The 15394-nt window shown below is 41.9% G+C and overlaps 1 protein-coding gene across 2 annotated transcripts in view; it reads left to right on the top strand.

Moving 5' to 3' along the window:
- The window catches only part of SLC24A4 (solute carrier family 24 member 4), a 104468-nt gene that overhangs the window by 87608 nt on the left and 1466 nt on the right, over positions 1-15394 (top strand). For both annotated transcript variants that reach the window (XM_081861551.1, XM_081861552.1), the window contains exons 11-16: positions 5363-5532; positions 7211-7349; positions 10302-10468; positions 12514-12628; positions 13941-14053; positions 15311-15376. In XM_081861551.1, the coding sequence (XP_081717677.1) occupies positions 5363-5532; positions 7211-7349; positions 10302-10468; positions 12514-12628; positions 13941-14053; positions 15311-15376 (770 nt within the window). The remainder of the gene's footprint in view (positions 1-5362; positions 5533-7210; positions 7350-10301; positions 10469-12513; positions 12629-13940; positions 14054-15310; positions 15377-15394) is intronic.

The raw sequence follows: 15394 nt of genomic DNA, 5'->3' as shown, positions 1-15394 counted from the left end.
AAGAACACCTGCTCTCTACCCAATGCATTCTACATCCTGATGGTGGGAATTCTATTACTTGAGGGTGCAGATAAAAGGGAGGTTCACAGACTGCTGAGCGGCCTTTGAAGCTTGTAACTTTTATTGCTTCCAAGAGCTTCGACTGGAAAAACATAAAAGCTTCTATTACTGGATTCTCATATATAGAGAGCTTTTCACCCAGAGGAAAATCCAATTTCAGAGACAAGCCTTCTACGCAAGAAGAGAAGATTTGTACCTTTGCTGCTAATGCCCATGTTTTGACAGTAATAACATGGTGGCCGGACCCCCTGGTTTTTATTGTGATGGTCCACAGATTGGCTTTGATTTCTAGCTAGTCAATAGAAACCCCATAGTGATTAAATACGTTAGGGCATGGGATTGTGTGGAATAGAGGTCAGCTGCTTCAACAACTTATTCACATTCCAGAGGGTGGCATTTATCTTTTTTGGCAAAAACAACACAGAGATGTGTGGCACTCTAAAAGATTAACAGACTTGTTGTACCATAGATTCCCCTGGGCTAGAGCCCACTTTGTTTGATACAACTTACCCAAATCAATTGGGGCAGTGGTTCCCAAACTCCAGCACCACCCATGGACCACTTGAAAATTGCTGAGGGTGTTGGCAGACCACTTAATGATGTTTCTGCCCATTGTACCAATGGTAATTTCTTATACTGTATTACAATCTGAATTCTAAGAAATGAAAGAAGCAATAAAAGTACAATAAAATAAAATAAAATAAAATAAAAAGTACAATAAAAGTACAATAAAAAATCAATTTGAATATTCAGTGCTATAGATGTGCAATCTCCCACCTTCAACCACAAATCTGCAGACACTCTGCAGACCACCTGGATGAAGCTGGTGGACCACCGATGGTCCACAGACCACAGTTTGGAAATCCCTGGACCAGGGTGCTCAGAAGAAAAAAGGACAGGACTTCTACCTATTTGATAATTATGCAGAAGAGGACATTATATATTTTTGTATCACTTTTACCAGAAATTCTCGTTTCCCCTGCCCCACTTTACTCTAGAAGGTTGTAGCTACCCATGGGAGATGCTTGCTTCCTCCTAGGGAATGACCTCCTAGAAAGGACTACTTCAGGGTATACTGCAGCTTACCTCTTACTGGAACAGCCAAGGGGTAAAATGCAATATGTGCTCAATACTCTACTCAACCTTGAAACCTGTGTTGCAGTGCACCGTGGGGTGAATCCACTTGAGACTGCAGTGAGTTGGGGAAACAACGGCATTGTTCTCCCAGGTCCCAACTCCACCTACGGAGGCAGTACATTTGTTTCCCCAGCCTGGCTTGGTTATAAATGCTTATGGGTCAGGTTTGGGTCTTTCCTTTAAGCAACGGACAGATTCTTTCCCCCATTCCCATCTACAAAACTCTTCAAATACATTCCAAGCCTCAGCACATCCCATCTTCTTTGCCTGTTCACCAGTCTCTGTGCCTGCCTGTCCTTCAGCTCTCCCTTCCAGGCGTTCCCGTCTTCTCCACCTGAGAAGTTCCATCTCATCCTTCTGAGATTTATGCCAGCAGCACCCTGGTTTCCTTGGTACCCATGGCTTGGTGCTGATGTATAATCTCAAGGGGCAAAGAGAATCAGTTTGAAGCAACAGAGCCAGAGGACTTGCTACAAGCAGAAGAGTAATGTGCTGTGTTTGCAGTTAAACTGCAGTTGGTGATGGAGGAGGAATATGATTCAGGTTGCATTTAAATGAAAACTTATTTAATTTGCACTTTCCAAAACAGTACAAGGACTGAAACACAGCCATCTTTTGAATTTCATATATGTCTGAAATTTGCAGGACACTTCTCCAGCCAAGTAATGTGTACAAAAATGCATTTACTAGGATACAGTGTACATTAAAATACATATATCAGTCAAAATAACATTCAAAAATGCATTATGCTAGGGAAAACTGCTTGGTAAAAATATGCATATTACAGGAAACGTTTGTAAAATGTGTGTGTTAGGAGAAATTTGCAATACAATGCTGGTGAGTTTTCATGAAGACTTTTAAGAAAATTGCAAACTGATGTGCAAGGAACATAAAGACTGGAAAAATGAGAAACTGAAACTGAGAGAAGCTAAAATGGACAGATTCGTCCAGCCACAGCCAAGTCTTCCTGGGTCCAGAACCCAGGACCTTGATGCCTCTATATGTAGAGTGCAGCCTCCATCCTTGTCTATTCTCCCAGGTACTTCAATGCTCATTCCTCAGTCTCATTGGGGCTCCTCAAGCAAGTTCCGTAGCAACTGCATTGATGCTTCCGTGTTGCTTTTAATAATGTGCTTCACCCGAGAGAGGCTTCCTTAGTAAGATTAGCTCTTTAAAAAATGCCATGACTTCTTATTCCACTAAAATCCAACGATAAGCATCTGTGGCTGTCTCTTGCTCTTGATAATAATCATACTTAATGGCACTTAGTACTCCTGTAGCACTTTTGCCTAAGTGCTCAAGTGCTTCTCATAGATTATTCTCAGTAATGCCTGCAACAATTCCATTAGATACATAGAGCAATATTTCCATCCTTATTAAAGGTATTGTGGCTAAAGCTAAGGTAGTGGCATGCCTAAGGCCATCTATGTTAAGTTCACGGCTCAGCTGGCATTTGAACCAGGCCCTTCCAGCTCATATATTCTGGTTTAACCATCTGAGGGGAGACTTTAACACTGGAGGTGAACCTTTAGACCTCTGGATGTTGAACTGCTGAACTGCAACTCCCATCAGCCTCTACAAGCATGAGCAATGGTGAGGGATGATGGGAGTTGTAGTTCAGACTTATAAATTCCCCACACTGTCTTTAACCAGCTTCCTGAAAATTAAGAGTACCATACATAAGCTGCAGCCTTCCAGCACCTACAGCAGTCATTGTGCTCGATCCAGACTGAGTGAGTTATACTTAATTCCCCACTGAAATTAATGGGGCTTCATGCAGGCATGACTCCAGGGGCACTCCTCTATTAGTGAACATAGCTCTTCACTGCAGCAGATTAAGGTTGGTCCTGGGATACCTGGCTATGTTGTCCCTTCACAGGCATGACTAACTTTTCAATGCAGCCCGGGTTCAGTTAACTTAGACTTCATACCCACCAACCTATGTGCAGCACAAAGGTGTAGTTTTTCTCAGTCCGGAGTCGTTCGTGCTAATCCTCAACATGCCGCTTTCAGTTTTGATTAATTCTACATCTTACCTTCCACAAAGTTACTTGATACACATTTGAAAACCCATCCCTTGATGAGGTTATCCGCAACTTTTGCTTCCTACACAAGCCTCAGGTGAATGAAAGAGGTGGTGATCTCATAGCTGTCAACTTTTCCCTTTTCTTGCGAGGAATCCTATTTGGAATAAGGAATTTCCCTTTAAAAAAAGGAAAAATAACAAACTAAATATTGATGTATGTAATTTTTATTTCTTAATTATATTTAGTTGTAGTATGGATGTATTGTTTTTTGTAACATAAAATCATTCAATAATCTATTTATTTTTTAAAAAAGGAAAAAGTTGACAGCTACGGGTGATCTTGGTATATGCCCACTCACCATGTCATTGGGCAGGTGTAGATACACACACACACACACACACACACACACACAACACACATACACAATCGCCGGGACCACCTACATCTGTTTTCAAATGAATAAACTGGGGGCCCCAGTTCAGTACAGAATTGTGTGAGCAGGGGGCAGGGACCCCTCATCTGAGCTCAGCCTTGGGAGATGCTTCAGGTGATAGCCTGATACAGTCTGAAACTAAATGTTAGTTTTAACCCCTTCCCCACCTCTCTCACAGGTCTTCATCTGTTTTAGATAACAGGCATGTGATCACCAGGTGTGAGATTTTTCTGAGGGTTCTTCTGTTATTCTTTTGTTTGAGTTGAATGTTTTCCCTGTTCTCCAGTGCTTTTGAACTGAAATTCTACACTAATGACTCATTTGTTTATTTCATTTTCCTGTTGACTAAATTTTCCTGTTCCTGCTAATGTAAGTAACCTGCTGTAAATGTATATGTATATATTTATCCAACTTGATAAGTGAGGCAATAAAGAATGGTATTGCCCCTCCATTCTTTCCCTTCCCCATTGTCCACATCCCCTTTTTCTCTAGGGTTAATATTTTACTTCATTGCAATGTGTTTTCTAACACCACATGTCTCCTGTCTGCTAAGCCTTGCTACACTTGCTATGTCCAGCTGGTTGCATTTGTTGTTAATACTTGCATGCATTTATTATGTGTTCCTTTTATTAATTCTCAGGGCTGCATGTCCCCCTGACCCCTCTGGTTTAGTAACAGAGTTAAGGATAGCTTAAAGCTCCCATTTATATATAATTTGACGCAATTCCTTTGAAACAAGTCTTTGCTAAGCAGCACAGTAACCTGAAAAGTTACAGTGAAGACAAAAGCACCCTCTAAAATCATAGTTGAGGCTGAAAGGATTAAATCATTTGGTTGCTAGGGCAATGAACAGGCTACAAACTTGCTCATTCTTTTGAATAGTAATATTCGTTTTTGAGGAGCCTTCTTCTCTGTCTCAGCAGTGATTGACATTTTAGTGTTATTATTGGGTTGGACCCACTATGTGTGTGCAGAACTACTCCCACACTACTCTCCATGTTGTCCTGCTGACAGAAATGGGGGAAGGGATTTTCAGATATTCCCCTCCTTTCCCCTTGCAGCCCCCTGTGTCCCCTAAAAATCTCTGCTCAAGTGTTGGGGGACAATCTAGGAACAGCATGGGAGTTGGCACTGAGAGCAATGGGCAAAAGCGGTAATTTGATGAATATTGCCTCCTATGAAAGGGCAAGTCTGAATCCAACCTGTTATAATGAGTTATTTATTATGATGGTGCATATTCCAGACAAGTTATGCACTTTTAAGGCCTTTTAATTCTGATGGCAGGGAGGTGAGCACATGCTAACTGTTTCTGTTAAGATCAATGAGATGGAACTTGGGATAGATTGCAGCCTTGATTATAAATTTACCACATGAAATTCAGTAGATGCTATACAATAAGCTTACGTTATAACAGACAAATTATTAAGCAGTTGATTAAATTAATCAAGGAGATTAGTGGGTCAAGGTGAAGTGCAAAGGGGAAACCTACCTGTTTCCACACATACCCAATCTCTTTCTACATAACTGCAGCATAAAATGGCATTGTTGACGTACTACCTAATTTTGCTGATTTACAATTTTTAAGGCTCCAGGTGACATTACGCTTCAGCAGCCTATAAAAGCCATTAAGGGGCAAGTAAGGGCAGAGGCAGGCTCAGAAAAGGAAGCAAATTGTATAGCTAACCATTGGCATTGTGGTCAATAGTGAAGGGAACGCAACAGTATGGCCGAAACTCCGTTGTGATGGTCGATGAGATCATTTGTTCCAGTCCTCCAAAATATCGTTTCCCTGAAGCTGGCTTGCGAATAATGATTACAAACAAATTTGGGCCGAGAACCAGGCTACGGATGGCAAGCAGGATTATTATTAATGAGGTGAGTCTGCAAGGGTGGGAATAATTAAAGCGCTTACTCAATCATTTTTTATTTTTCGCAATTCATTTCATCACTGTTATGTATTGTTTATGCAGCAGTCATTGTATATGATGGTTTACAGAATAATTTATTTGGAAAGTACAGTACTTTGCCCAAAGGCATTCACAATCTACTAAAGTTTTACAGCGAGAAGGGAATTGGAAAGAGGAAGAATAGGGGCGAAAAAGGGAACAAGGGAACAAATGCATGTAATTTGTTGTGGTTCCATATTTCATTATCTGAAATACTCCTTCACACAAGCTGCAGTCCTGAAATACTTCTTCACACATGGATGTGGTAGCAGCCACCACCTTAGGTAGTTTTTTAAAAGGCATTAGATAAATCTGCAAGGGAAAGATCTATCAGTGAATATTAGCTGGAAAAGTGTACAGAACCTTTCTGCCCAGAGGCAGTATACTGGGGAGCAGCAATGGGAGACTGCTCTTGCCTTGACAGAAGCATTCAGCTGACCACAGTGTGGAAAGAGGATGTTGTACTAGATCAGGGTTTCTCAAACTTGGATCTCCAGCTGTTTTTAGACTACAGTTCCCATCATACCTGGTCCTGCTAGCAAGGGATGGTGGGAGTTGTAGTCCCAAAACGCAGCTGGAGACTCGAGTTTGGGAAACCCTGCCCTAGATTAACCCTTTGTCATATCCAGCAGGCCTATTTGTATTTTTGTGTGGTTAAGAATGAAGATGTGTGACAGCTTAAGCAAGCAATGACTTCATAGGTAATACTTAACTGGATTTGGGCTCTTGTTTCCAGTGATAATGTCTAGGGCTCATTGTTTCTGACCATTGGCCACTTGCCAACAACATCTGACGACCCACTGGCTCCCTACCCCTGGTCTAGGCAAGATGATCAGGAGGGCATTTTAAAGTGCACTTCTAGTGATGGCAAAAATATGGACCAGATGAAGATAGGCAGCTCATCTGATTTCTTGTTAACCTAGATGCCCTTTTTGTAGCATACAGAAGATCCCATCTCACTGTATTTGTTTAAAAAATATTTCACCTTTCCTCCAAAGGCATGATTCTCTCCCCCTCTTACTCATATTTTATCCTCACAACAACCCTGTGAGGGTAGGTTAGACTGAGATAGTGACCTTCATGGTTGCAAGGGAGTTTTGAACCTGAGTCTCCCCAGTTCTTGTTGAGTCTTTACACCTTCACTGTAGGTGTATTAAATATTCTTCTCTCTCTATTTTATCAATGTGCTGCCCATCCAGTTATTGAGATATCTTTCTTTTCTGCATTTCCAATGTTCTATCGGAGCTCAAGGGAAGGAATAAATTTTATGGTTCTTGATATTATTTATGTTGATGCAAGAGGAAAACTTAAAATTATATAGAAATAACTTTGGCAGCAGCATTTCATCTATATCAACAGGATTTTAAGTCTGAAAGAAAGAAAGAAAGCCACACATGTGCTGAAAATATGCCAGAGTAAATCTTTGGATCCAACCATAGAGGGCCAGAAATGGCTAACTGATGAATTCTAAAACCAGAATTGCTCAAAGATGACATGGAGGGAGGGAGTACTTTATGGCAAAATTATATAAACAAACAAAAACAAGTAAGATTAGGAAACACTCCAGAAATGGTGTATTCACTGGATTTGGTTCACATGTCTTCTAGCGCCAGCGACTAATTCATGCTGCCAATGGCAAGCTGATCCAGAATGGGAAGCATGAGAATATCGAAAATGGGGCCATCCATGTTGATAACCAAGAAGAGGAGCATGAACATACCAACCTGTCTCCTTTTTCACCACCAGGTAAATCTCAGTTGTATCACAGAATGAATGGGTGAGCAAGATCGCTTTGCCCCATGGAACCAGCCATGGCATTCAGCTTCCAAACTATCACCACCACCCTCCAGCCAGCCAGTTCCTCTCACTTCCAGCTCTAAGAACATGAAAAGCTGAACCAGACCATTGGTCCATCTAGCTCAGTATGGTCTACACTGACTAGCAGTGGCTCAGGCCAGGGTTTCATGCAAGGGTCTTTACCAGCGTGAGCTGGAGACGCTGGGTATTAAGCAAGAGTCCTTCTTGTGCTTTGCCACTGAGACCCAGCTCTTCTCCCTTTCCTTTGATCACCAGTTCTGTCGTTTCCCCATTCTCCTACTCTGCTTTGTCTTCTTACTGGTTGGCCTAGCAAAAAGGAGAATAGGTATATTCAGGTTGCCTGCTTGGGTCGTCTACCATTTGGAGACTCTGTGTTCATTAACGCGTGCTCACCCAGGGGCCACGGATAGTATGCAAGGCAAACTTTTCATCTGTAAACAAGTGAATCTTGTACACATGTTTGGAATTGTTTGGCTGCAATAAAAGTAGTCTCCAAGTTATGATCTCAGTGAGTGAATATTTGGTCTCCTTAACGTGAACTCGTATTCCTTATCAGCTTTATATTTCCAGAAACGATATCTTAGATTTGTTGCCATTGCAAGTGGTCTTAGTATTTTGGGTTAGGAAATGTGCACAAAGGGAATATCTGAATCACAAACTGATTTGATAAACAACTCCTCTTCCCAGGCAGCCCAGGAAAGGGCAGTTATGTGAAGATGGCAAAGAGAATTCTCAGCTTTCTCAGTAAACTAGAAAAACACACCCCAGGATTTTTTATAGGAAGCCAAGGCAGCTAAAGTGATATAGAATGCTTGTACATTTTTGTGAAGATATGCCCCAGAGACTGATTGTGGCATATGGATGAGTCTTATGGGGTACATTCAGACTATTTCCTGCAAATCTATGCTTCCTTCTTCAAGAATTGCAGGCTTCAGTTCCCCCTCCCCTTTAAATGCTGAAGTTGCAATATTGCAACCATATGTCCCCTTCCTTGAAACCCCTTCAGATAAATTAGATGCAATTTGCTGTAGATTAAAAAAGAGACCTTGAGAGGGGGAGGGTCATCAAATGGTTCAGATCACGGAAGTAGCTACATTTTACATCTACTGTACTGTACTGGTTTCTGTGGACTAGAACCTACTTCATCAGACTCCACAGGGTTCTTTGTTGTTTCTGCTGCAACATACCCACCCGGAAATTATTTTAATGGAACACCCGCAGCAAATTGTGCCCATTGGGTCAAATATTTATGCCTTTCACTTCCTGACTTTAATCGGACCCAGTTCATCCAGCCCTAGGAATAAATGACTGCTGTGAATTGTTATGAAGACACAAAACTTCTTCTAACCTTAAAGTTAGAAGAAATTGCTGAGAACAGCTTAAAACCAATCTGTGGTTTTTGGCTATTGGTTTAGCTATGCGCCAAATTGTGTTCTACTCTCTATGTTTCATTGGAAAACTCGTAGAGTCTTTGATCTATATTCAATATGTAGCTAGTGAATTACATTGCTTGTATCTTGTTAAGTCACTTTGAAACCTTTTCTTTTTTATATAAATTGACTGGCAAATGTAAATTATAGTCACAGTCGTAATGGCTCTCCCCTCCTCTCCCCTTTTGGGATTTGTTTAGCTCCCTGAACATCGTCATCATCATTATTTTACCAGTCGCTGGTAACTAAAGGATGGGAGAGTTCTCTTGTTCTCTTGTGCTCAAATCCTGCTTGCTGGTTTCCCACAGGCATCTGATCGGCCACTGTGAGAACTATGCAGGGCTAGATGAGCCATTGGTCTCATCCAGCAGGCTCTTATATATATATAGAAATGCAACCTGCATTTAATAATAATAATAATAAAAAAGAGTGAGAGAGAAATGAACAAACAGAACTTCCTACATCCTGTAAGGCATAGTGGTTTGAATTAAGAATAGAACTGCTGGTTTAGCTACTAGCTTAATTTCAATTTGTTTATTCAGCTTCTTTTTAAAGAACATCCTTTACAATAGTTGCTGTACAGCTGACCGCACTGACCAGCAGCTCTTATGCTTCAGACTACAAAGGAGTAATGGATCAGTTAAGAATTCAAGGGTTTACATAAGAGCCCTGAAGACCTGTGGAATAAAATCACGAGGTTTTTTTTTTTTTTTTAGTATCTGTTCTTCTGCTGTTGAATTTTGTTGATATTCTAGGACTTCTGCATGCACAATGAGAATTCCTTTCCCTCTCCTCTCCCCATGTGCCCCCCCCCAAATCTGTTCTCTGTTTTTCACCAGCCTTCTGGGGGGAAAATTGGGGTAGGGTAGGGATACGTGGAGAGAGGAAAGGCAGAGGAGCTCCTGTTGTACAGGCAGAAGTCCTTGTATTAACAAGATGACTTTGCAGGATACAACCCTGTGTGTCTACCCTCCGCCTTTGGTCTGTAACATCTCAAGGCCAAACTAGACATTTGAATTTCTGTAATGGGTTTTTTTTAATGAATAGTCGGTGGAAGGCCAGGGGGAGAAGACAGATCAGAACGTCATCATAGAGGGCGGTTTTACCCTTTCTTCACATCAAGCTCATGATCCACAACAACTGTTCACAAAGGGAAGCAAGCATTACCCATTAACTGAATCCTGTCCAATAGGTTAACTGTTCTCTGTACATGCATACTAAAGGCCAAAGTAGACATGAGGAAAGAATATGGTTGATAACGCTAATGTGGAGGGTGGAGCAGGGATCAGGGCCATGTTTTTGTTGACATCTCGTTTTAATCTGAACAGTTGCATATGGGTACCAATAAATTGCATATTGTTATATTTTTTAAAAAAATTATCGACATGCCCACATTTTATGTTTAAGTACCAATATTCAAATTGCTCCTTTTCCCTTTCTCATTTTTCAGATGGAAAAATGGACAAAGTCAAGTGGATTCTGACCTGGCCGCTGATAATCCTCCTCTTTTTCACCATCCCAAACTGCAGCAAACCACGATGGGAGAATTTTTTCATGCTGACGTTTCTCTTATCCACCCTGTGGATTGCTGTGTTTTCCTACTTTATGGTGTGGCTGGTGAGTGCAGACACATTTTAACATGAAGATTTATTTTGAAATACAGTTCAGAATACAGGTTCCAGTAAGGAATAACTCCACATACGAACACAGGAGGTAGGGAATAGATGATGTGATAGAGGCACCATTGGCCATGATATGTACTCATCCCATTATCATCTCTGCTCACACAAACAGGGACATTTCTTTGTTGGGTTCAGTAACCTGCAAAGCAAATTTGGCCAGCGACAACTGTGGGGCAAAAGTGTGTGTGTAATTGTAGGCATCTACATATTTACTATATAGTTTTGTAGCCTTAATTATATTTTATGGTCATTTGTTTTTTTAAAAACATAGGCAACTGAACTTCCATCTTACCACTACTATTTAATTATTTTAAAACAAGTTTATGCATCACATTTTTATTTTGCATTTCCTCCAAGGAGTGCACATACATTGTCTCACTTGCTAATTTCACCTTCACAACAAACCTGTGAGGCACTTTGGACTGAGCTATGGTGGCTGGACCGAGATCATCCAGGCAGCTTCAGGGTTGAGTTGGGGATTTGAGCCTCAGTTTTCCTAGTTCTAGTCTTCTATAGTAGCTCAGGCACAGGGGCCATATGAGGTCCTCTCAAGTCTCTACCTCACTCCTGGGACTCTCATCAGGCCAAGCCCCCTCTCCCCAGACCACAACACCTTACTCATTCTGCTCTGTGCCCTCCTCAAAAGGGCTTTTGCCCAGCAGAATGTGTCCTCGAACCATAGCAATGCTTCTTGCTTGTTTGGATGGAGACAGGTGTCTGTGTGTGTGAGTAAGCCTATGATTGGCTGGAAATTCCCCTAATGGGCAAGGGTAAGAGATGTCAGTATTTGTAAAAAGCAAAAAAAAAAAAAAAAAAAAGAAGGAAAGGGTTCTGACCTCCCTTTGTCTCCTCAGTCTCCTTGTTGGCACAAAAAGAGTCCACGAGAATATCCTTGCAGAGTTTTATTCTTAAAAGCCTTTGTGCAAAACATGACTGAATAACTATTCACACCAGCACTAACCAACCAACCAACCGAAACACCAGCCTCAGCACCAAACTAACATTTCTCACTATATATATATACAACCTGCTGCAAGCCGCTGAGTCATGCTGACCCAGCTTTATTCGCATTAAAGAAACAGCGGCCATTTTAGCCGTGACAAGAGACACACCCATTGTTCTGCCCACCTTTCACTTGTCCGCCTGCTGCAACCACCACACCACGTTGGGGGTCCCATCTGCACTATACAGCTAAAGCACTGTTATGCTTCTTTAACAGTGATGGCTTTCCCCAAAAACATCCTGGGAGCTGTAGTTTGGGTGTTGAGAGATGTTAGGAGACCCCTATTCCTCTCACAGAGCTACAATTCTCAGAGTTCCATGGGGAAGAGGGATTGTTTGTTGAACCCCATCTGGCAACTGTGGCTCTGTGAACAGGTTTCTCCTAACAACTCTCAGCACCCTTAACAAACTACACAGTTCCCAATATGCTTTGGGGGAAGCCATGACTATTCACAGTGGTATAATAGTACTTTAAATGTATGGTGGCCTGGCTTTCTATGGTTTTCCTGCTGTGTTAGATCAGCAGCGAAGAGTCGTGCCCGTTGGAGGAGAAATATATAGGTATTTAGGATAGAACCCAAGGGCTGCATAGTTGAACCATCCCAGGCAGCTTATGTACGGACTGCCACTTCACATGTTTTTTGATGTCTCACACAGGCGCTGGGAATGTCTCCTGCACAATTTCTATTAAATGAATGGGTGGTACACAACGGAACACACCACACAGCTCTCCTCTTGTGGATGATCCCTGTTATCTGCAAGCACCTTTTTGTTGTTGTTGTTGTTCTAGGTGGTTAGGCAGATTATTGCTGCAATTTGGTTCCATTTCTGAAATTCTCATGTTTGTGTGTTTGATTCAGTTTAACTCCCACACACTTAAGGAGTTAAAGTATCCTGTGAGTCACAATTCTTTTTGTGAACGCCAAAAAAGAGGCTTCTCTATTGTTTTCAACTCCTGTGTTTTCCTTTGTCGCGTAGGTTACGGTGATTGGTTACACTCTGGGGATCCCTGATGTTATCATGGGCATTACCTTCCTAGCTGCAGGAACCAGTGTGCCAGACTGTATGGCCAGTTTAATAGTAGCAAGACAAGGTATGGTCTGCATCGGTTTCAGGGAAATGGGGCGTGGTGTTCTCGACAAATTCAAGCAATTCTCTTGCGTGTGATATACACAAATGGGTTTGACCCTGTTTGAAAAGCAATGTGCGGCTAAAATAGGGTTGCAATGGTTAATCACTTAGATTAATCAAATAAATACTTTTCATTAACTAAATAGGTGCTCTTGATTAATTGGGTAGCAGGTATATGCATACATGCAAGGAAAAGGACAGAATACCTCATTTAAGATGTTGCTGGACACCTGCAGTTTTGTAGAAGTTAAAAATTACTGGTTCTGGTATGCATATGCAATTTTTAAACCAGTTTTTATAAGGTGCCCCCCCCCTTTCATATAAGATCTCTGCTGCTATGCACATATTAAATCATCTAGAAAGAAAGGGGTGAATCCATGTCATACTAAAACAAATGTTCGGTCAGTGCAACATTTCTGCTTGCTTACCAGAATAACCTCCCCTCTCCTCCCCTTGTGTGCTGTTCTTGGGGGGGAGGGTTCTCCCAGAGGTTAACTCTCCAGGTGTTGTTGGGCTGCATCTCCCATCATCCCTATTAACCAATGATGCATGGGGCTGCTGGGAGCTGGAGCTCAACAACATCTGGAGGGCCACAGGTTTCCCATTTCTGATTGGGTTTTGTACTGGTCAAGGGAAGCAATCAGTGGAGAGCCCTAGAATCCATGCTGAAGTTTTTACTCCAACCTCAAAGTTCATGTGGCATATCTTAAATCAACTTTTTTGACCTTTAACTGGGTCTCTTCTGGCAATTATGAAACAAATTTGAATCATCAGTCAAGAAAATAATTGCAGCTGAAATAAAAAGTACTACCTATTAGGATTAAGTGAATGTCACTGTATTAAGCTACATGACTAAGTTGCCAAGGGTGTCACATTATTCTCCAAGATTTAGTCTTTGCATACCTTAGGACTACAAATATACTATGGTTTTGAACCAGTCCAGATGGCATGGGACTCATTCCCACACTATGAGCCATGAAGACTATTGTTTTCTAAACCTGGTGAGAATTCTCAGAGAGATCCCTGGCCAGCACACAAACCTATAGCCCCCAAGGCCATGACAGCTAAGACCATCTAACCCTTGGTTGATAACGAGAGTTACTGTATCAGTCTGACGTGTACCAGGAGAAAACCATAAAAATAAAACACACAAGAATGGTGATAAGCTTATTGTCTAAACATGACTTGTCCTCTCTACTTCTTGCTTGGTTGTAAAGACAGTCGCTGCATGAATCAATATGCTTGTTTTAATTGTGAAATTATTCCCTATTCAGGCTTAGGTGACATGGCAGTTTCCAATACAATTGGCAGCAATGTGTTTGACATTCTGGTGGGCCTCGGAGTGCCATGGGGCTTGCAGACGATGGTGGTTAATTACGGCTCATTTGTACGTATACAAACTTAGACATTCCTCATTAAACTTCTTGTTTCAGAAGCAGATACATTTGAAAGACCATTATCTGGGTACTGCTTAGCTGAAATTCCTAGGTGTTCAAATTCACTGTGTGTTCAGTCCTCCAAAATTTCACACACACACACACACACACACGATAGAGAAAACGCTGTACATAGATTCCATAATTTGATTTCTCCAACCCAGATCTTCTTGACCAAGTACTTTGATCCCCTGCTATGACACCACTATAGTTTGGGGAGTTGGGCCTTGCAAGGCAGGGGTGGAGAACCATTGGCCCTCCAGTTGTTGTTGCACTACAACTCACATCATTATCCCTGACAGTTGGCCATGAAGGGCCTTGATTCAGTAGCCCTGCTGGCAGGTGAAAACAATGGCCACTTTTTCTCCCTTCACATGGCCCAGTTGCCCAACTGGAAGTAGTGCCATGACTGTTACAAACTCCGCAGTTACAATATATGTCCAATGCCACATATAAAGCAGCAAGGCACCCCAGAAGCCTCCCCAATAATACAGAGGCATCTGCAGTGTCCTTCTGTTTATCATGGGTACCCAACAATAGGCTGTGGAACGCCCAGTGGGCTGTGCCTGCCTAAGGCACTGTGTAGCTCAATATAATGGGTGGTTGTAGATGTTGAAGCTTCCCCAACTGCTACTGATTTCTCATTTGTTAGTCTTCAGCTCCTGGTTTGATAGGATTGCTCCCTCTGCTGTTGCCAAAGATATAGCCTTAGCCTCTCCTCACTTTGCCCAGTCAAAAGCACAGAGAGATCAGTGGTGGACTTTGGGCTCTGAAATTTCAGCAGTGCCCTGTGCCATGCTAAAATTTGGCACCCCTCCCTTGCCTCTCACGCTCCATTCTACATCATTGTTGTGGCATTCCCTGCAGCACTGGCGCCAAGTGTGGCAGAGGCAGTCCTGCTACCCTAAAACCACCTCTGCATTACACCCCAGGTTCCTGTTGGAAGCTAATTTTTGTTGTGGAAAAAAATGTCTGATCACTGCTTCTCTCTGGTTTTTTAATCAGATCCTTTTCCGCTGATGTCCCTAGCACAGTCCCCACTGACTTCAAATGAGCAGAAAATTTCCTTTGTTTATACAGAACTAAACCTCGTTCATTATTTCTGCATGCACCATGTTATGTAGAAAACAGCAATTTGCTAGTTAGTGTGTCCTTGAGGTACAGTGGCATAGTTTTCAGCTGCATTTTTCTCCTTCTGATTTTCATAGGTCAAGATAAACAGCAAAGGTCTAGTCTATTCTGTCGTCCTTCTCCTGGGATCTGTAGCTCTTACTGTAAGTGTGTATTGTATT

This window comes from Podarcis erhardii, assembly GCF_964252035.2.
Source record: "Podarcis erhardii genome assembly, chromosome: 1".
Taxonomy (NCBI): Eukaryota; Metazoa; Chordata; class Lepidosauria; order Squamata; family Lacertidae; genus Podarcis; species Podarcis erhardii.
Note: the sequence above shows the minus strand (reverse complement) of the source record. Positions and strands in the feature narration are given on the sequence as shown.